General features: G+C 41.1%; 3 protein-coding genes across 3 annotated transcripts; all 3 read right to left on the reverse strand.

Annotated features, from left to right (window-relative positions):
* Positions 1-2,626: 2,626 nt before the first annotated feature.
* On the reverse strand, positions 2,627-3,163 carry LOC138902958 (uncharacterized). The gene has a single exon (XM_070190863.1). The coding sequence runs from the start codon at positions 3,161-3,163 to the stop codon at positions 2,627-2,629; it is 537 nt and encodes a 178-aa protein (XP_070046964.1).
* A 15,005-nt stretch (positions 3,164-18,168) lies between these two features.
* LOC104100507 (late embryogenesis abundant protein 46-like) lies at positions 18,169-19,428 on the reverse strand. Its single transcript, XM_009607748.4, has 2 exons — positions 19,247-19,428; positions 18,169-18,705 (listed from the first exon to the last, which is right to left on the reverse strand). The coding sequence occupies exons 1-2, from the start codon at positions 19,331-19,333 to the stop codon at positions 18,322-18,324; spliced, it is 471 nt and encodes a 156-aa protein (XP_009606043.1). The 5' UTR covers positions 19,334-19,428; the 3' UTR covers positions 18,169-18,321.
* A 746-nt stretch (positions 19,429-20,174) lies between these two features.
* On the reverse strand, positions 20,175-21,420 carry LOC104100506 (protein LE25-like). Its single transcript, XM_009607747.4, has 2 exons — positions 21,198-21,420; positions 20,175-20,527 (listed from the first exon to the last, which is right to left on the reverse strand). Exons 1-2 carry the CDS (start codon positions 21,270-21,272, stop codon positions 20,348-20,350), a joined length of 255 nt encoding a protein of 84 aa, XP_009606042.2. The 5' UTR covers positions 21,273-21,420; the 3' UTR covers positions 20,175-20,347.
* Positions 21,421-22,020: the final 600 nt, after the last annotated feature.

The following is a 22,020-nucleotide window of genomic DNA, read 5'->3' on the forward strand; positions in this document are numbered from 1 at the left end:
GGATGAATGGAGTACCGCGAACTGTGAGCTTCCTAGAGAATCAACTCACGCAAATCATCTACATTAGGCACACAAAGCCTGCCCTGCATCCGTAATACACCGTCATCTCCAATAGTGACTTCCTTGGCATCACCGTGTTGAACCGTGTCCTTACGGACAAGCAGATATGGATCATCATACTGCCGCTCTCTGATGAGATCATATAAAAAAGACCGAGAAACCACACAAGCCAAAACTCGATTCAGCTCGAAAACATCCAATCTAACAAACTGGTTAGCCAAGGCCTGAACATCTAAGGCTAAAGGCCTCTCTGCTACCGGTAAGTATGCTAAGCTGCCCAAACTCTTCGCCTTACAACTCAAGGCATCGACCACTACACTGGCCTTTCCGGGATGATAGAGAATGGTGATATCATAATCCTTAAGCAACTCTAACAACCTACGCTGCCGCAAATTAAGATCCTTCTGTTTAAACAAATGTTGTAAACTCTGATGATCGGTATATACCTCACACTGGACACCGTACAAGTAATGCCGCCAAATTTTTAAGGCATGAACAATAGATGCTAACTCAAGATCGTGGACTAGATAATTCTTCTCATGTACCTTTAACTGTCTGGACGCATAGGCAATCACCCTACCGTCTTGCATCAGCACTACGCCCAGACCAATACGCGACGCCTCACAATACATAGTATAAGACTCTGAACCTATATGCAACACCAATACTGGAGCTGTAGTCAAAGCTGTTTTGAGCTTCTGAAAGCTCTCTTCACACTCATCCGACCACCTGAACGGGGCACCTTTCTAGGTCAATTTAGTCATAGGTGATGCAATAAATGAGAATCCCTCCACGAAACGACGATAATAACCGGCCAAGCCGAGAAAACTCCGAATGTTAGTAATTGAAGATGGCCTGGGCTAATTCTGGACTGCCTCTATTTTCTTCGGATCCACCTTAATTCCTTCACTGGACACTATATGTCCTAAGAATGTCACCGAACTAAGCCAGAATTCACACTTAGAGAATTTGGCATAAAGTCTCTCCTCTCTCAATCTTTGTAATACAATACCCAAGTGTTGTGCAAGCTCATCCTGGCTATGTGAGTACACAAGAATATCATCAATAAATACTACGATAAATAAATTAAGATATGGCTGGAATACACTATTCATCAGATGCATAAATGCTGTTGGGGCATTGGTTAGCCCAAAAGACATCATAATAAATTTATAGTGGCCATAACGAGTTCTGAATGTCGTTGGTAGAATATTCGAATCCCGAGTTTTCAACTGGTGATACCCAGATCTCAAATCAATTTTGCAGAACACTCTCGCTCCCTGAAGCTGGTCAAATAAGTCATCAATACGCGACAAAGGATATTTATTCTTGATTGTAAATTTGTTCAGCTGCCTATAATCAATGCACATCCGCATAGTACCATCTTTAGTTTTCACAAACAAAACCGGTGCACCCTAAGGTGACACGCTAGGCCTAATAATCCCCTTTTCAAGGAATTCCTGAAGTTGCTCTTTCAATTATTTTAACTCAGTTAGTGCCATACGATACGGAGGAATAGAAATGGGCTGAGTGCCCTGCACCAAGCCAATACCGAGATCAATATCCCTGTCGGGTGGAATATCCGGCAGGTCTATAGGAAATACATCCGAAAAGTCTCGCACGATCGGTACTGAATCAATAATAGGAGTATCTGCATCCACATCTCTCACAAAGGGACAAATATGACAAACATCCCTTTCCAACCATACGTTGGGCCTTCAAATAAGAAATTACCCTGCTAGGAACAAACTCTAGAGAACCTCTCCATTCAACCTTTGGCAACCCCGGCATTGTCAATGTCACATTTTTTGCGTAACAGTCCAGAATGGCATGACATGGAGACAACCAATCCATACCCAAGATTATATCAAAATCAACCATACTGAGTAATAAGAGATCAACTCTAGTCTCTAGTTCCCCAATAGTTACCATACATGACCGATACACACAGTCCACAATAATAATATTGCCCACCAGTGTAGATACACAAACAGGTGAAACTAAGGACTCACAGGGCATATCCAGATAATGAGCAAAATACGATCATACATATGAACAAGTGGAACCAGGGTCAAATAATATAGAAGCCTCCTTGTGGCACACTGAAACAATACCTGTGATCACTGAATTTGAGGCAACAACATCTGGTCTGGCAGGAAAAGCATAGAATCGGGCCTGGCCGCCACCTGACTAGCCTCCCCCTCTAGGGCAACCCCTAGCTGCTTGACCCCCACCTCGAGCTGGCTGGACGGGTGGTGTAACTGTTGGTGCTAGTGCCGTCGGTCGAGAAGTTTGCTATAGAGCCCCACTCAATAGCCTAGGACAATATCTCTTGAAATGACCCAATTTTCTGCACTCGAAATAACCTCTCCTCTAAGAGAATTGTTGCTCCTGATAACCCGAAGAATTACCTATAGAAGCCTGAGCGAACGAGGCATGATGAGAACTCTGCTCTGGTTGTGCACTGAATGAAGACTAGCCTGAGTGTGCACTGTAAGAACCGTGGCTAGTTGATGCACCATGATGAGCTGGACGAACTGTCTGAGCATGTTTGTAAAAATGACCCCTACCACGGTAAAACTGACCCCCTGAAGGAACACCGCTCAAAATCACCTGAACCACAAGGCCTCTTAGCCTCCCTCTCAACCCATTCCTGACTGTGAACCATCTCAATCTGACGAGCAATATCGACCACCTCGTCGAAAGTAGCATCAGACACACTCTCTCTAGTCATGAGTAATCGCAGCTGAAAAGTAAGGCCATATATGAACCTCCTGATCCTTTTCCTGTCTGTGGGAATCAACCAGATAGCATGACGGGCCAACTCTGAAAATATCATCTCATACTGTATCACAGACATATCACCCTGACGAAGCTGCTCTAACTGGCTACGCAACTCCTCTCTACGGGACTGAGGCATGAACTTCTCCAGGAATAGACCGGAGAACTGCTGCCAGGTAAGGGGTGTTGCGCCAACTGGCCTACACCTCTCGTAAGCCTCCCACCATCTGAAGGAAGTCCCAGGAAATTGAAAAGTAGTGAACGAGATCCCACTGGTCTCCAGAATACCTGTCGTCCGAAGAATCCGCTGACACTTATCCATTAAACCCTGAGCATCCTCTAACTCAGCACCGCTGAATGGTGGAGGTCGAAACCTCTCAAATCTCTCAAGACTCCTCTGCTCATCATCTGCCATAACAGGAACTACTTGGGCCTGAGCAGCTGCAACCGGCTGGGCTGGTAGTGCCCCCGGTATCTAAAGTCCCTGTACTACCTGGTCTGGAGTACGGGCAACAGGTTTATAAGTACCTCCTCCGTCCTGAGAAGTGGCAGGTGTGGCCTGAGCCGAAACCAACTGAGCAAGACCAGTACAAACTGTCAATATATGGGTCAGAGCCTCCTGGAGGCCTGGAATCACAATAGGTGTAGCTGGTGCATGAGCTGGTCTCACTAGCTCAACTGTATCCGAAATCTGCGCCTGAGCTGGAGCAACTGGTGGTACTAGAGGTGCTACTCCAACTGCTACACGAGCTATACCTCGACCTTTACCTCGGCCCCGGCCTCTACCACGACCCCGACCTCTCGCGGCCTTAACTGGTGGCTGACCGTCCAATCCGGTAGTACGTGTTCTCACCATTTGTGAGATAATAGAATAATAGAAATTTAGTTTCCGGAATCAAAAATTTGCACGACAGAATACAAGAAAGTGATGTTTTTCCTAAGGGTTCTACAACCTCTCGAAGATAATTACAGACGTCTCTGTACCGATCCACAAAACTCTACTAAACCTGCTTATGACTCGTGAGACCTATGTAACCTAGGCTCTGATACCAACTTGTCACGACCCAAAATCTCAACCAGTCGTGATGGCGCCTATCTCGATACTAGGCAAGCCGATAATCTCAATAAACCACAATTTCTCTTAAGTTTGAAAATATAATATTTAAATACAATACAAAATCCCACAAATACTTATACGAACACTCCCCAAAACCTGATGTCACTGAGTACATAAGCATCTAATATGAATACAAGTCTGGAAAATACGGTCTATAAAAGTCTAAGACCAAATACAGTAAACAAGGAGGTAAGGAAAGAGAGACAAGGTCTGCGAAACACAGCAGCTACCTTTGAATCTTCGGAAAATCAATTGTGCGAGAAAATCAACACCCGCTATGTCCAGAAGCACCTGGATCTGCACACGAGGTATAGGGTGTAGTATGAGTACAACCAACTCATCATGTAATAATAATAAATAAGTAATTGAAGATAGTGACGAGCTACACAATTATAGTTCATTTTCAGTAGTTCCAACAGAGAATAGACATGCTTTCAAATCCAGCAGTTTAAGTCAAATCAATTTATACAGTTCAAGTTCATGTAATCCGGATATAAAAGCATTCAGAGAATTTTACAACAATGACAAATAGCAACTAAGTGCAACAACAAATGAAAAACAAGTACAGCCTCTCAGGGCAATAGTCACTCCACTCGTCACAACAACTCAACTACTTCGCTCTCAGCTCTCAGCTCTCAGCACTCACACTCAATGGGTATCCGCGCTCATTGGGGTGTACATACTCCGGAGGGGCTCCTACAACCCAAGCGCCATAATCCGCACGGTTAACTCACGTGCTATAATATTCTGCACGGACAACTCACGTGCCATAGTATCCTTACCTCACTGACAGGCCCTCGGCCTTACTCAGTGCTCAACCTCTCTAGTCTCTCGGGCTCTCGGAAATCATAAAGATCAGCCCAAACAAAGATAACATAGTGTATCAACAAATATCAAGAAAGACTGAAGTATGATACACAAGTAAAATCATGACTGAGTACAATACATCAATTAGCAAATAATTCAACAAGTACGCGACCTCGATGGGTCCCAACAGTGCTATCACATAGCCTAAGCATGATTTCTAACATGATTTACAGTCAAATTTCTTCAACACATAGAGAGCATATAGCTGACAATAAATTATTCAACTTTACAGTTTCACGGGATGAACCAAATCACAATCCCCTCGGTGCACTCCCACACGCCCGTCACCTCCAAAATAGTCACATGATACAAAAACAAGGGTTTCATACCCTCAGGACCACATTTATAACTGTTACTTACCTCAAACCGTAAAATTCTTTATTCTGTAATATGTTTTCCTCGTGAATTGGCCTCCAAACGCCTCGAATCTAGCCACAAATATTTTGATTCAGTCAATAAAATTTATTGGAATTAATTCCATAAGAAAATACTAATTTTCCATAAAAATCCGAAAATTAGCTCAAAATCACCCGTGGGGCCTACGTCTCGGAATTCGGCGAAGGTTACGAAATATGAACGCCCATTCAATCACGAGTCCAACCATACAAATTTTACTCAAATTCGACATCAACTCGACCCTCAAATCTCCATACTAAACCAAGAGGCTTTGCACAATTTTACAACTTAATTCACCAATTAAATGTTAAAAACGACCATGGATTCGGGTAATTTAACCAATATTGAGTTAAGAACACTTATCCCATTGTTTCCTCTGAAAATCTCCCAAAAATCTCCTCTTCCCGAGCTCCAATTCGTCAAAAATAAGAAAATGGGACGAAGTCCCATTTTCAGAACTTAAACTCTCTACCCAATCATTTGCTATACGTGATCACGGACATTCCCACACGATCGCGAAGTACAGTTTTCCACAGCCCAGATTTAACCCTACGCGATTGCGTTACATAACATCACAGACCTACACGATCGCGAAGCACAAAATGCGTGACTTCAATTCGCTCCACTTATTCTACGCGAACGTGACTTTCTTCACGCGTTAGCGAGTCACAAAATCTCAATGCTACACTATCGCATCCCGCTTCACGCGATCGCGAAGAACAAAACTTAGTAGCCCTCAATTAACCTTATGCGATCGCGGATATCCCCACGCGATCGCGAAGCACAAAACCTCTACTGACTAACTAAGCCTATGCGATCGCAGACGCATTCACGCGATCACGTATAAGGAAATCAGATATAGATATCAGAAAATTCCAGCAGCTGTTGAAGTCCAAATTTTGATCCGTTAACCATCCGAAACTCACCCAAGCCCCTCGGTACCTTAACTAATTATACCAGCAAGTCCTAACATCATACGAACCTAGCCAAACCCTCAAATCACCTCAAACAACACTAAAACTATGAATCATACCCCAATTCAAGCCTAATGAACTTTGAAACTTTCAATTTCTGCAAACAACGCCGACCTATTAAGTCACGTCCGATTGACCTCAAATTTTGCACACAAGTCATAAATGACATAACTGACCTATTAATATTTTCAGAATTGGATTTTGACCCCGATATCAAAAAGTCAACTCCCCGGTCAAACTTCCCAAAATTTTAACTTTCGGCATTTCAAGCCTAATTCCTCTACGAACCTCCAAATAATTTTCCGGACACGCTCCTAAGTCCAAAATCACCATACAGAGCTATTGAAATCATCAAAATTCAAATTCGAGGTCATTTACACATAAGTCCACATCCGGTCAACCTTTTCTTACTTAAAATTTTAATTATGAGACTAAGTGTCTCATTTCACTCTGAATTTCTTCTGGACCCGAACCAACTAATCCGGTTAGTCATAAAACAACTGTAAAGCATAAATTGAGCAGCAAATGGGGGAACTAGGTTATAATACTCAAAATGACCGGCCGGGACGTTATACCTACCTATCATTTTATTACTGTTCATTATACGATACAATATTATATTTTCTTATAGACTTTGTATTTAGTACTCTTACTAGCTCATGTACTTGTGACACCTAATCTTGGAAAGAGGTTTAGATAGCGTTGGGTTATGGCCTTATTATATATTTATGAGTCTTTTCTCTTTATCTTTATAATACTGTTGTTCACCGTTAAGTTTGATTTACTTATTATTGCTAAGTGTTAGCATACCTAGCAATCGGTGTTAGGCACCATCATGACTCCTTGGTTGAAATTTTGGATTGTGATATCTACTTAGTGTAATTATGAATATATAGGCTAATCAATCATTAACATTACTTAAGAATACCACTAAAACACTTCTATTTACTATAATTATAAAACTATTTAGATAAAAAATCACTAATATTTCTTATGAATACCATTAGTTCACATCTACTTAGTGTGTGATGATCAATGTATAGGATAATCAATCACTAACATCACTTAATGATACCATTAATTAACTTCTACTTAGTACAATTATCAATTAATAAGTTAATTAGCACTAACATACTTCTAATTAGTGTAATTACCATGAATACAATGCTACTTAGTGTAATTATTAATGAATAGGCTAACTAATCACTAACACACCTATGTAAGCACTTATCGACGGTCTCACTCGCTGCTATTTATTAAAAAAGGCAAGATAATTAAGTATAAAAATTATATATTTATATTGCCGGCAGAAGCCTATCAGTGAAGTAAAAAAATTACAAAAATAATTATGTACTATGTATTAGCTAGAGATTCCAGTTGACACAATGTATTTTTTATTTGTTTTTTGTTAATACACCAACGAAGACCATCAGTATTGTAAAATCAAAATCCAAAATAATTATAAATGCAGTAGCGTTGAGTTCATCTGTACATTTTATGTTCTTTTTCATTTATTTTTTAGATATACGAGAGAGACCATCGATACTGTACAATTATAATTCAAAAATGATTATACCTTAAGTAGCGAGAGAGACCCTCGGTAAGTTACTGACAGAGTTCAACATTATAACCAATTAAATTTTGATCTTTCAAAGTATCGTTATTTATCGAGAGCTATCTGTCGAAAAGCTTTTAAAAATATTAGAAATTAAAATGTTCAAATGTACCGAGAGACGCTAAAGAAAATCCACTCGGAATAGTAATCTAGATAAAGTCTGTCGGTACTCCTGCATCGGTAAACAACTGATTTTTAGCAGACCAAATTGTTCTTAATACACCAAAATTACTATTATATTCTTTAATATTTGAAATGTAGTAAAAACTGCTTCTAAATTCGCAAATTATCATTGAATTCACCTAAACTGCCATTAACTTAAGCTAAACAACCCCTTAAGTTCATTAACATATGAAGAGATAATCCAAACCGACGTTAAATGAACCTAAATTGTTACCTATATGTGCTCCGCACGACCAGTTGAACCTACTCATGCTCATCACGGCTACTTTGAACCCAATTCGAACTTTATCGTGCTTACTACATCCATTTTTAATCTTACCGTGCTTAGAACGCCACTTAGAATATTACCGTGCTCAACATGGTTTTGGAACCTAACCGTGTTCAACGGTATAACGATCCAACCGATCGTTTGAGAGTTGTAACCCCGTTCCCCAATTTACTGCTTATTTTGTACTTTTTAGCTATTATGTGACTTGCCAGAGTAGTCGGTTCGGGTCCGGTGAGATTTCAAGATGAAATGTGATACTTAGTCTCAAGGTTGAAAGCTTAAGTTTAAATGATTGACCGGATGTTGATCTTTATGTAAACGACTCCGGAATGAAGTTTTGATGGTTCCGTTAGATCAGTTAGGTAATTTTGGACTTAAGAGCATGACCGGATTGTGATTTGGAGGTTCATAGTGGAATTAGACTTGAAATGGCAAAAGTCAAAATTTTAGGAAAGCTTGACTGGGAGTGGACTTTTTGATATCGGGGCCAGATTCCGATTCCGAAAATTGGAGTAAGTCCGGGGTATTATTTGTGACTTGTGTGCAAAATTTGGGGTCAATCGTAATGTTTGTAGAAATTAGAAGTTCAAGGTTCATTAGGCTAGAATCTATGTGTGATTCATGTTTTTGACGTTGTTCGATATGATTTGAGGGCTCGACTAAGTTCGTATAATATTTTGGAACTTGATGGTATGTTTGGTTTAGGTCCCGGGGGGCCTCGGGTGGATTTCAGATGGTTATCGAACTTGAGAGCATGCCTACTTTCCTATGTTGAAATCTCTGTAATTAAACTTTAACTGTGAAGCTCGTCACTACTTTAAGTTCTTTATTTAGTCTTGTTACTTACTAAGTTGGTTGTACTCATGCTACACCATGCACCTTGTGTGCATACCCAGGTTCTTCCGATCACGGCGGTTGCTGAGTTGTGGAGTTCGGATTTTTGGAGACTATCAAGGTAGTTGCTTGGAGTTTCAGAGACTTTTTTTCTCCTTTCTTATCTTTCCATTTATTGTATTTTGGTTTCAGATTATCATAGACAGTATTTTCCGGACTTGTGATGTATAGATTCTCATGTACTCAGTGACACCCCGATGTTGGGAATTTCTGCGTTGTATTTTGGGTTTCTATCCCGTTTATGAAAACTCTTATTTGTTTAAACTGCTTTAATTCGCTTTCTGTTAAATGTCTTGGAAATATTTTTAAATGTCGGCTTGCCTAGTACCACGATAGGCGCCATCACGACATGTTAGGTTTTTGGGTCATGACAAGTTGGTATCAGAGCCTAGGTTACATAGGTCTCATGAGTCATGAGAAAGTTTAGTAGAGTCTTGCGGATCGGTACAGAGACGTCTGCACTTATGTTCGAGAGGCTGCCGAACCCTTAGGAAATTTCACATTCTTGTATTCTTGTCGTGCAGATTTGTTTATTCCGATAACTAAACTTCTGTATTATATTCTCTCATAGATAGTGAGGACACGTGTTATCGGACATGATGGACAGCCACCAGTACCACCTGCTAGGGCCACGAGAGGCCGAGGTCGCGGTAGGGGCAGAGGTGAAACTCGTTTAGCAGCTAGAGCAACACCTGCAGATCGACCAGTTGCTCCAGCTCAGGAGCAGGTTCCAGATGTAGTTGAGCTAGTGGGGCCAACTCAGGCACCAACTGTGCCCATTGTGATTCCAGGTCTTCAGGAGGTGTTGGCCCAAATATTGACAGTTTGCACTGGTCTTGCTCAGGTGGTTTCGGCTCAGGCTGCACCAGCAACTTCTTAGGCTGGGGGAGGTACTCATACCCCACTGCCCATACTCTAGAGCAGGCGATGCAGGGACTTCAAACACCAGAGGTACTACCAGGCCAGTCAGTTGCAGCTGCTCTGGCCCTAGTGGTCCCAGTTATGGTTGATAATGAGTAGAGGAGATTTGAGAGATTTGGGAGGCTTCACCCACCATCATTTAGCGGTGCTGAGTCGAAGGATGCCCAAGGCATCTTAGACAAGTGCCAGCGGATGCTTCATACAAAAGGTATTCTGGAGACCAATGGGGTCTCGTTCACTACTTTTCAGTTTTATGGGGCTGCTTTCTGATGGTGGGAGGCTTATTAGAGGTGCAAGCCGGTCGGTGCATCACCACTTATATGACAGGAGTTCTCCGTTCTCTTCTTGGAGAAGTTCGTGCCGCAGTCTCGTAGAGAAAAGCTGCGCAGATAGTTTGAGCAGCTTCAGCAAGATGGCATGTCTGTGACCCAGTACGAGATGAGATTTTCTGAGTTAGCTAGCCATGCAGTTTTGTTGGTTCCCACTGATAGGGAGAGGATGATGAGGTTAATTGATGGCGGCCAAGAGGCCTCGAGGCTCGGGCGGTTTCGGTGGTGTACCTTCCAGGGGCAGTCCTACCATATCAGGGATCATCTTTATAGGCCCGATCAGATGACTCGTCCAGCCCATCATGGTGCATCAGCTAGCCACGGTTCTTACAGTGCTCATTTAGGCCAGTCTTCATTCAGTGCACTACCAGCAAAGAGTTCTCACCATGCCTTGTCCGCTCAAGTTTCTATAGGTAGTTCCTCGGGTTATCAGAAGCAATAGTTCAGTTAGAGGGGGGTTGTTTTGAGTGCGAAGACTTTGGTCATATCAAGAGAGATTGCCCAAGGTTGTTGAATGGGGATCCACAACAGAGTTCTCGGCCGATGGCACCAGCACCAGCAGTTACACTACTCACTCAGCGAGCTCGGGGTGGGGCTCAGTTTACTAGGGGTCGCCCTAGAGGGGAAGGCTGATCAGGTAACGGTCAATCCCAATTCTATGATATCCCTACCAGCCTAGATGCAGTTGCCTCTGATACAGTAATCACAGGTATTGTCTCAGTATGCCACAAGGATGCCTCTGCATTATTTGACCCTGGTTCCACTTATTCTTATGTATCTTCGTATTTTGCTCATTATCTGGATATACCCCGTGATTCCTTAGTTTCATTTGTTTGTATATCTAAGCTAGTGGGCCACACTATTGTTGTAGACCATGTATATCGGTCGTGTGCAGTGACGATTGGGGGATTGGAGACTAGAGCTTATCTCTTATTGCTTAGTATGGTGGACTTCGATTTGATCTTGGGTATGGATTGGCTGTCTCCATGTCATATTGTTCTGGATTGTCACTCTAAGACCGTGACGTTGGCGATGCTGGGGTTTCTGAGGATCGAGTGGAGGGGTTCTCTAGACTATGTTCCCAATATAGTGATTTCATATTTGAAGGCCCAGCGGATGGTTGGGAAGGGTTGTTTATCTTATTTGGCCTTTGGGAGGGATATTGGTGCTGATTCTCCTACTATTGATTCTGTTCCAGTGGTGCGAGATTTTTTGAATGTGTTTCCTGCAGACCTGCCGGGCATGCCTCTCGATAGGGATACTAGTTTTGGTATTGACTTGGTGCTGGGCACTCATCCCATTTCTATTCCACCTTATCGTATGGCACCGGCTGAGTTGAAAGAATTGAAGGAGAAGCTTCAGGAACTCCTTGATAAAGGGTTTATTAGGCCTAGTGTATCACCTTGGGGTGCACCGGTTCTATTTGTGAAGAAAAATGATAGTTCTATACAAATGTGCATTGATTACAGGCAGTTGAACAAAGTTACAATCAAGAACAAGTATCCTTTGCCGCGCATTGATGATCTATTCAACCAGCTTTAGGGAGCGAGGCTGTTCACTAAGATTGACTTGAGGTCTGGGTATCACCAGCTGAAGATTTGGGACTCGGATATTCTAAAGACAACATTCCGGACCCGTTATGGTCATTATAAGTTCCTTGTGATGTCTTTTGGGCTGACCAATACCCCAGCAACAATCTTGCACCTGATGAACAGTGTATTTCAGCCTCATCTTGACTCATTTGTCATAGTGTTCATTGATGATATCTTGGTGTACTCTCGTAGCCAGGAGGAGCATGCCCAACATTTGAGGATTGTGTTGCAGCGGTAAATGGAGGAGAAGTTTTATGCTAAGTTCTCTAAATGTGAGTTTTGACTTAACTCAATGGCATTCTTGGGGCACGTAGTGTCCAGTGAGGGGATTCAGGTGGATCCGAGGAAGATAGAGGCGGGTCAGAGTTGGCCTAGACTGTCCTCAGCTACGGAGATTCAGAGCTTTCTCGGCTTGGCAGGTTATTATCATAGCTTCGTGGAGGGTTTCTCGTCTATTGCATCGCCCTTGACCAAATTGATCCAGAAGGGTGTTATTTTCAGATGGTCAGATGAGTATGAGGAGAGCTTCTAGAAGCTCAAGACTGCTTTGACCACAGGTCCAGTTCTAGTTCTACCTTTAGCTTCTGGTTCTTATACAGTATATTGTGATGCTTCTCGGATCGGTATTGGGTGTGTCTTGATGCAGGGAGGTAGTGTGATTTCTTATGCTTCGCATCAGTTGAATCCTCATGAGAAGAAATACCCTATCCGTGATTTGGAGTTAGCTTCCATTGTTCACGCATTGAAGATTTGGAGGCATTATCTCTACGGTGTGTATTGTGAGGTGTTTACAGATCATTAGAGTCTCCAACATTTGTTCAAACAAAAGGATCTAAATTTGAGCCAGTGAAGATGGTTGGAGATGCTAAAGGACTATGATATCACTATTCTCTATCATCCTAGGAAGGCTAATGTGGTAGTCGATGCCTTGAGTAGAAAGGCAGTGAGTACGGGTAGCCTTGTATTCATTCCTGTTGGTGAGAGACCTCTTGCAGTTGATGTTCAGGCCTTAGCCAACCAGTTCGTGAGATTAGATATCTCGGAGCCCAGTCGGGTTCAAGCTTGTGTGGTTTCTCGGTCTTCTTTATATGATCGCATTAGAGAGCGCCAGTATGATGACCCTCATTAATTTTCTTGTCCTTAAGGACACGGTTCAGCACACTGATGCTAGAGATGTTACTATTAAGGATGATGGAGTATTGAGGATGCATGGTCGGATTTGTGTGTGTTATGTAGATGGACTACGTGGGTTGATTCTTGGGAAGGCCCACAGTTTACGGTATTCCATTCATCCGGCTGCCGCAAAGATGTATCAGGACTTGAGACAACATTATTGGTGGAGAAGAATGTAGAAGGATATAATGGTGTTTGTAGCTCAGTGCGTCAACTGTCAGCAGGTGAAGTATGAGCATCAAAGACCGGGCGGATTTCTTCAAAGCTTAGAGATTCCAAAGTGGAAATGGGAGCGGATCACCATGGATTTTGTAGTTGGTCTCCCACAGACTTCGAGGAAGTTTGATGCTATTTGGGTGATTGTGGATCAGCTGACCAAGTTCGTGCACTTCATACTAGTTAGGACTACTTATTCTTCGGAGCGGTTGGCTAAGATTTAAATACGAGAGATTGTTCGCCTCCATGGTGTGCCAGTGGCCATCATTTCAGATCGGGGCACGCAATTCACATCACAGTTTTGGAGATCCGTGCAGCGAGAGTTGGGTACCCAGGTTGAGTTAAGCACAACGTTTCACCCTCAGACGGACGAACAGTCCGAGCGCACTATTCAGATATTGGAAGATATGCTACACGCTTGTGTCATTAATTTTGGGGGTTCTTGGGATCAGTGTCTGCCACTCGCGGAGTTTGCCTATAACAACAGCTACCAGTTGAGTATTCAGATATATCTGTATGAGGATTTGTGTGGGAGACGATGTAGATCTCCGGTGGGTTGGTTTGAGCCTGGTGAGGCTAGGCTGTTGGGTACTGACTTGGTCTAGGATGCTTTGGACAAGGTTAAGACGATTCAGGAGCGGCTTAGCACGGCACAGTCTAGACAGAAGAGTTATGCCGACAGGAAGGTCCGTGATGCTGCTTACATGGTTGGGGAGAAGGTACTGCTAAAGGTTTCACCCATGAAGGGTGTTATGAGGTTCGGGAAGAAGGGAAAGTTGATCCCTCGACATATTGGGTCATTTGAGGTACTTCAGAGGATAGAGGAGGTGGCTTACAAGCTTGCCTTGGCATCTAGTTTGTCGAGTGTGAGTATTTCATTTTTCTATTCTCTGGAAGTATGTCGGCGATCCGTCTCATGTTTTAGATTTCAGCACAGTTTAGTTGGATGGCGATCTGACTTATGATGTGGAGTCGGTCGATTGGTATGTTCGGAAGTTGAGGTCAAAGGACATAGCTTTAGCTAAGGTGCAGTGGAGAGGTCAGCCAGTTGAGGAGGCTACTTGGGAGACCGAGCGGGAGATGCACAGTAGATATCCACACATATTTGAGACTCCAGGTATGTTTCTAGACCCGTTCGAGGACGAACATTTGTTTAAGAGGGGGAGGATGTAACGACCCGGCCGGTCGTTTTGAGAGTTGTAGCCCCATTCTCCCATTTACTGCTCATTTTGTACTTTATAGCTGTTATGTGACTTGTAGGAGTAGTCGGTTCGGGTCCGGTGAGATTTCAGGATGAAATGAGACACTTAGGCTCAAGGTTTAAAGCTTAAGTTGAAATGATTGATCGGATATTGATCATTGAGTAAACGACTACGGAATGGAGTTTTGATGGTTTCGTTCGCTATGTTAGGTAATTTTTCACTTAGGAGCATGACCGGATTGTGATTTGGAGGTCCGTAGTGGAATTAGGCTTGAAATTGCGAAAGTCAAAATTTTTAGAAAGTTTGACCGGGAGTGGACTTTTGATATTGGGACGGATTTCGATTCCGTAAGTTAGAGTAGGTTCGTGGTGTCATTTGTGACTTGTGTGCAAAATTTGGGGTCAATCGGACGTGGTTTGATAGGTTTCGACATCGTTTGTAGAAATTGAAAGTTCAAGGTTCATTAGGCTTGAATTTATGTGCGATTCGTGTTTTCGATGTTGTTTGATGTGATTTGAGGGCTTGACTAAGTTCGTATGATATTTTGGGACTTTATGGTATGATTAGTTGAGGTCCCGAGGGGCCTCGGGTTGGTTTCGGATGGTTATCAGATCGAATTGAAGTTTAAGGGAATGCTGAAGCTTACTAGCTTCTAGTGTAATCGCACCTGTAGAGTGGGGATCGCAGGTGCGTTCTCGCAGAAGCGATAAGGGAGCCGCATAAGCGGCCAGGGAGGAAGTGAGAAGAGGTCGCAGGTGCGAGGTTATTTCCGCACCTGCGTGGTCGCAGATGCGGCGTTAAGAGCGCAGAAGCAGAGGGCTCGCAGGTGCGATGGGGAGTTCTGCACCTGCGGTTGCGCAGATGCGAGGCGAGGACCGCAGAAGCGGAGGCCCAGCTTCAGTGGTTCAACGCAGAAGCGGAATTTTGGTCTCTTCTGCAATACCGCAGATGCGCTTAAGTGTCCGCAGAAGCGGAAAGGGCGGACAGAAAGTTAAATACAAGTATTCGCGATTTTGGCTTCATTTCAAGCACGATTTAGGCAATTTTTGAGAGGGTTTTCGAGGGGATTCTTGAGGTAAGTCCCTTGTGCTCATTTTTGATCAATAATATTTCTTCCCCGTTGATATTCCCACCTAGTTGGTGTGTATTTAAGGTGTTGATTGGGAGTTTGAGGCTAGGGATTTAGAGAGTTTGATTTGGGGATTTGGGTGACGATTTGGTGTCGGATTTTGATAAATTTAGTATTAGACTTGTGGTTGAGTGGGCTTTTTGGTTTTGTGACTTTTATCGAATTTCGAGACGAGGGCGTGGGGGCCGACTTTTGAGCCAATTTTTTATTTTGATTAATAGCTTAGCATTTTCTTATGGAGTTGATTAGTTTTTGCAGGTATTGATTTTATCGCATTGTTATGGCTAGATTCGAGGCATTCAGATGCCGTTTCGCGAGTTGGAGTGGAGATTTGCTCGAATTGAGGTAAGTAACAGTTCTAAATTTGATTCTGAGGGTACGAAACCCCGTATTACGTGTCATACATTTGGTTTTGAGGTGACGTACATGCTAGGTGACGGGCGTGCACCGTGGAAATTGTGACTTGGTCAAATTCCGTGGAACCGTGTAGTTGTTTAATCTGTTGTTATCTGTACATTCTCCATGTGGTAGAGAAATTGTACCACAAATCATGTTAGAAATCATATTTAGATTATGTGTTGGAACTGTAAGGACCCATAGAGGTCGTGTACATGTTGAATTATTTGCTAAATTGTTGTTTTGTACTCGGTGACAGTTTTACTTATTTATTATATCTTAGTCTTTAATGTTCCTTGTTGATATATTATATAATTTCTGTTGGGGCTGATTTTCATGATTACTAAAAGCCCGAGAGACTGGAGAGATTGATGATTGAGTGAGGCCAAGGGCCTGATTGTGAGTTATTATATTATAGCGCGTGAGTTGTCCGTGCGGATCCAGATATTATACTATAGCACGTGAGTTGTCCGTGCGGCACGTGAGTTGTCAGTGCGGATCCAGATATTAAACTATAGCACGTGAGTTGTCCATGCAGATTATAGCGCTTGGGCTGAAGGAGCCCCTCGAGAGTCTGCACACACCCACAGTGAGTGCGGGCACCTATTGAGTGTGAGTGCCGAGTGCCGAGTGAATGGGAGGGCTGAGTAACTGTGGTCCTGAGAGGATGCATTTGATTTCATTATTGTTGCACTTAGCTGCCATGTATCACTGTCTTGAAATTTCTGATAGATATTACACACTGTTTTACTTAAACTTGTCATGGAATAACTATTTGACCTAATTTATCAAACTTGAGAGCATGCCTACTTTCCTATGTTAAAATCACTGTAATTGAACTTTAACTAAGAAGTTTGTCATTACTTTCAGTTCTTTATTTAGTCTTGTTACTTACTGAGTTGATTGTACTCACGCTACACCCTGCACCTTGTGTGCATACCCAGGTTCTTCCGGTCACGGCGGTTACTGAGTTGTGGAGTTCGGATTCTCGGAGACTATTGAGGTAGCTGCTTGGAATTTCGCACACCTTGTTTCTCCTTCTCTATCTTTCCACTTATTGTATTTAGTTTCAGATTATCATAGACAGTATTTTCCGGACTTGTGATGTATAGATGCTCATGTACTCAGTGACACCCCGATGTTGGGAATTTCTGTGCTGTATTTTGGGCTTCTATCCCGTTTATGAAATCTGTTATTTGTTTAAACTACTTTAATTCGCTTTCTGTTAAAAGTCTTGAAAATATTTTTAAATGTCGGCTTGCCTAGTAGCACGATAGGCGCCATCATGACATGTTAGGATTTTGGGTCATGACAAATTGGTATCAGAGCCTAGGTTACATAGGTCTCAGGAGTCATTAACATGTTTAGTAGAGTCTTGCGGATCGGTACGGAAACGTCTATACATATTTTCGAGAGGCTGCTGAACTCTTAGGAAATTTCTCATTCATGTATTCTTGTCGTGCGGATTTGTTTGTTCCGGTAACCCACTTCGAACGTTATCGTGTTTACTACATTTATTTTTAATCTTACCGTGCTCAGAACGCCACTTGAAATATTACCGTGCCCAACATGATTTTGGAACCTAACCGTGTTCAAAGGCCACTTGGAACCTTCTCGTGTTCAGCATGACCACTTGATATCTGCTCATGCTATGCAGGACCACTTAGTACTTATTTGAACTGTGAACGGGCACTTAGAACTTACCCATACTTTGCATGATTCTACTCGTGCTCAACACGACCACTTGGAGCCTACTCGTACTGAGCACAACTACTAGAAACTTTCTCGTGCTCAACATGATACCGACTAGTACTCAGCACGACCACTTGAAATTTACCCGTGCTTATCAACGTTTATAATACCACTACATGATTAGAATACTTACTATTAGTTGTTCTAACAATGTTTTATTAGACATGTACCTTTTGAAAGTACTCTTAAATGAATTGATTATGTCAAATAGTTGGTCATCTGCGCTACAAGATTTTCTAAGTTGATAGAAGTTAAAAAGAAAAAGTAGAAAGAACAAAATTACCAATTGGATCAATCAAAACATTGAATAAACTTTACCTATTTGTATTTCTTGAGATAGAATAAACCCATAGAACAAAAGTTCTTTATCAAACACCAAACATGAAGCACCAAAACGAAATGTCCTGAAACAACAAAGGATTAAAGCCAAACATTTCAACTTATTCTGATCATATCCTAACTATAGTTACCACCAATGCCATAGCCCTGGTTTACCCCACCACCTACATGGGTGTTATGTGCAGCGGAGGCCCTTTGAGTTCTAGTGGCTGTTCCAATGGGGTGAGATTGCACCACCCCGTCTGTCACTTGACCCATTGGCTCCCCCGTGCCGTGTCCTGGCAAGGCAGACATCTGGTGTGCACCAGTTGAGTATCCAGTGGCTCCGGTGGTCGAGTTGGAATAATGTGGCCTGCCTGTGCCCGTGCCCCCGCCCTGGTGAATAGCTGCATTGCGGTCGTGAGTTGCCTGCTTGCTCATCTCTGCTTGGTTGATTCTTTCTTCCTTCTTTCCTGTTGCCATCTCCTTCTGTGTTGGATCATGGGCTGTCATTCTCTCTACCTGTTGAATACGGAAAACTTACGGTAAAATGGTAACACTCTACACAAAGATGAACGAACACTACATCGAGGCGAGTTGAATTTAACTTTGATATGTTTGATCTTTAAGGTTCTTAGTATGACACTTGTTCTATAAGTTCAAATCTAACATTGACATTGAAATTTTGTTAGATTTTCACATATATAGTTATGTTCCGCGGAATTCAGATAGAACATAAAAATACTGAATTCAGATTAGCACCTTGCTCAAAAATCATAACATGATATGTTTTGGCGCCATCGACAATTCTTGAGTTTACCTACAATCCGTTCCCCACTAAGGTACCAGGTAACTTTATTATTCAACATTTAGGTAGATTATCTAACATTTTTATTTTTACTAAGATCTAAACACCAGTCTTCCCTAATTTTTCACTCACTTTATTGAATGCTATACCAAAGTATCACTGCAAACCTAAGAATATGAATGTTTTACAAGAAAAATTACAATTTTATGCTTTGTGACATTAATGGAAATGAAAGGGGAAAGAAGAATAAAAAACCTTCTCTTGGACAACAGCTTTGGTCTTTTCCACGCCAGATTTTGCCGAAGCGGCCACGTTAGAAGCTTTTTCCTTCACGGACTGCATTTTCACTCTCTTTTACTCTTAAATTTCCTTCTTTGCAATTCTTAAAAATAAAAATTCTGCAAATGTTCGAAGACAGTTATTTGTGTTCAATTTATGGAAAGGACGTTATGTAGGGCAGTTTAAATACGCTGGTCTAAGGTTAACTGTATGACACATGTCTTAATGCTGCATCTTGCATCATCGATCTTCATTCTGCTTTTAACATCTGTTAAGACAAGTGTCGGTTACATCATAATGTTAGCAAAATAGGCTTTTTTCTGTGGTTGGATAAGATATTTTAGATAAAATGAATTTGTGTACTAACGTGTCGAATAGTTATGTATCGAATATTTTTTTCACATCATCTATTCTCAATTTATTCCATATTCAATTCATACTACCCATTCCATATATGATAATTTTGCATAATAATGTATGCCTTTCTAAAAATGTTTCGTCAATTATACTAAAAGCTTGAGTAGGGTATTGACGTCTCAATAACTCACCCTAATATTAAATAGGAGTTCAAATGAAACTCATTAAAGTTCCAATCGGTGATTTGTTTTCAACCAAAAGGGCCACGTCTAACTTGTTTAATAAGATCTAGTCCGGTGTTCAGAACCAATTTAAATGCTCAGTTGGGAATTCAACTATATAGATTACTGGGCGAGTTTGCTTCGAGTAAAAATAATTTATCCGCCACCCATTGTGCACACCTAATATATGTATATACAGACACATATACACACACACGTGTGTCTGTGTTACACAGATGCACGTAAATTCTTACGGTTAACCCCATCTCGTAGATTTGTAGGAGGAGAGGGCAAAAGTCAGAAGGAAGGAATTAAGAGACAAAATATAGACGATGACACAGGAAGGTTTACTTTATTTATATAATTTGGTGTCATCGATCATAAAAGCCAACACCAACATCCACATACAAGTGGGATCGTAACTCCTCTGACAATACACAAAACAAAAAAAGCCAAATACATTAATGAAAGTTGGGGGAAAACCCAGAGCTTCATTTTTCTAAAAGGTAGAGCCAGTTCCAGTTCCTCCACCAACATGGGGATGTTGAACTCCATGTCCTGCAGCTGCAGTGTGTTCTTTGGCCTCTCTCTTTTCCAGCTCTGCTGCTGCTTTCTTGTCCTCTTTCTTGTCCGTCGCCATTTCTTTCTTCAGTGGATCCCTAGTTGTCATCCTCTCCGCCTGCTCATTTTTAAGAAACAAAAAGTTTCTACATTAGATATGATTCAAAACATAAGTTCACTCGTGGAGTAATAAGTACTTCTTCATCCTTAACCAGAAAGATCGGGATCGGGTTTGATCAGGCCACATTAATCCCGGATTTAATCAGGCCACATTATGGGGTACCGAACACCAGGTGAAAAACCAAAAAAAAACTTAAATTCAATAATTCTACTTTTAAAGCGTTCTTTAAGTTGAAAACTTAATACTCCGTATAGCTACTTCATATTATGTGTTTTAATTTGAATAGTCACAAACTATAGCTAGGCCCCAAGTTCAATATTAACATACATAAAGACACAAAAAGTGTGATGTCGTGTGTATATATAACATACCAAAAAAGGAAAAATACATTTTAAACACATGATCCAAGAAATATCATGTCATGTCTAAAACAGGAATATTGAAATTTAAAAATTCCCTGAAAAAGAAAGTGCAGCCATATTTTTCTTAATAGACCAGAAAAAACTAGAAGCATAAATTGAAATGAATAGTGAATATTTCAATAATTGTTTTTTATATATGTATATATATTATATTATGTTGTGTCAAAAATACTGGAATTCTTTTACTATAACTAATAAATGAACCTGAATAATGGCAGAATCAAAATAAAGAAAGTATAGGGAACCTTTTCTTGAACAGTGGCTTTGGTCTTCTCCATACCAGCCTTTGCTGAGGCTGCTCCGTCCTTTGCTGTCTGCATTTTCTTCCTTTCTTCTCTCTGATAATTAGATAAGATTGTCTTAGTAGCGTAATTTGGTTGTTGTTGTTGTTACAAGATGAGAGAAGAAGTCGAATTTGTAAGGGTTTATATAGGAGTTGGATGGAGAGCCAAGTGATGCCACGAACATAATGTAACTCTACGCGTGGAGACTCGTGAGATGTAGGATTGCTGAGGTTTTGACACGTTTGCAGTAGTTGTCTAGATAAGCATGTTTTGTTGGATTTGTATCAACTGTTTAGTGGCTGAAAACTAATACTATATGAATATGTTTAGATAGTAAATATTACTCTTTTGTGCCATTTAATGTTAGATGATTTTAATTTCGAGAATCAAACTTTTTAAATTTTAATTTTAAATTTAAACGTATTTTTTTTGAAATAAAATTTATATATTTAAAAAATATATAAATAATACATTCTATAACTTATAATAATTAATTATTTAAAAAATATATATAAAAACTCGTTTTACTCTTGAAATTTGAATGCTACATAAATAGAAGAGAGAATAATATCATTTATACTACATAAATAATATATTAGGTACAATTTTATTAGTTTCACGAAATATTTTAAATCTGTGACGATATAGTTGTTTATCCGTAAAACGGTACAGTTGAACTTATACGTGGTTTCTAGATAAGTGAACTAATTTGATCCTGAAATAATTTAATAATTGAAGAAATACACAATACTTAGCCTTAGAATGTAGATGAAATAGCAAAGAT

This window comes from Nicotiana tomentosiformis, chromosome 12, assembly GCF_000390325.3.
Source record: "Nicotiana tomentosiformis chromosome 12, ASM39032v3, whole genome shotgun sequence".
Classification (NCBI taxonomy): domain Eukaryota; kingdom Viridiplantae; phylum Streptophyta; class Magnoliopsida; order Solanales; family Solanaceae; genus Nicotiana; species Nicotiana tomentosiformis.

Coding starts and splice junctions, on each gene's coding strand:
- LOC138902958 (XM_070190863.1), bottom strand. CDS start 3,163: ATGGATAAGTGTCAGCGGATTCTTCGGACGACAGGTATTCTGGAGACC.
- LOC104100507 (XM_009607748.4), bottom strand. CDS start 19,333: ATGCAGTCCGTGAAGGAAAAAGCTTCTAACGTGGCCGCTTCGGCAAAA. Junction 18,706..19,246: donor AAGCTGTTGTCCAAGAGAAG/GTTTTTTATTCT, acceptor CGTATTCAACAG/GTAGAGAGAATGACAGCCCA.
- LOC104100506 (XM_009607747.4), bottom strand. CDS start 21,272: ATGCAGACAGCAAAGGACGGAGCAGCCTCAGCAAAGGCTGGTATGGAG. Junction 20,528..21,197: donor AAGCCACTGTTCAAGAAAAG/GTTCCCTATACT, acceptor AAAAATGAGCAG/GCGGAGAGGATGACAACTAG.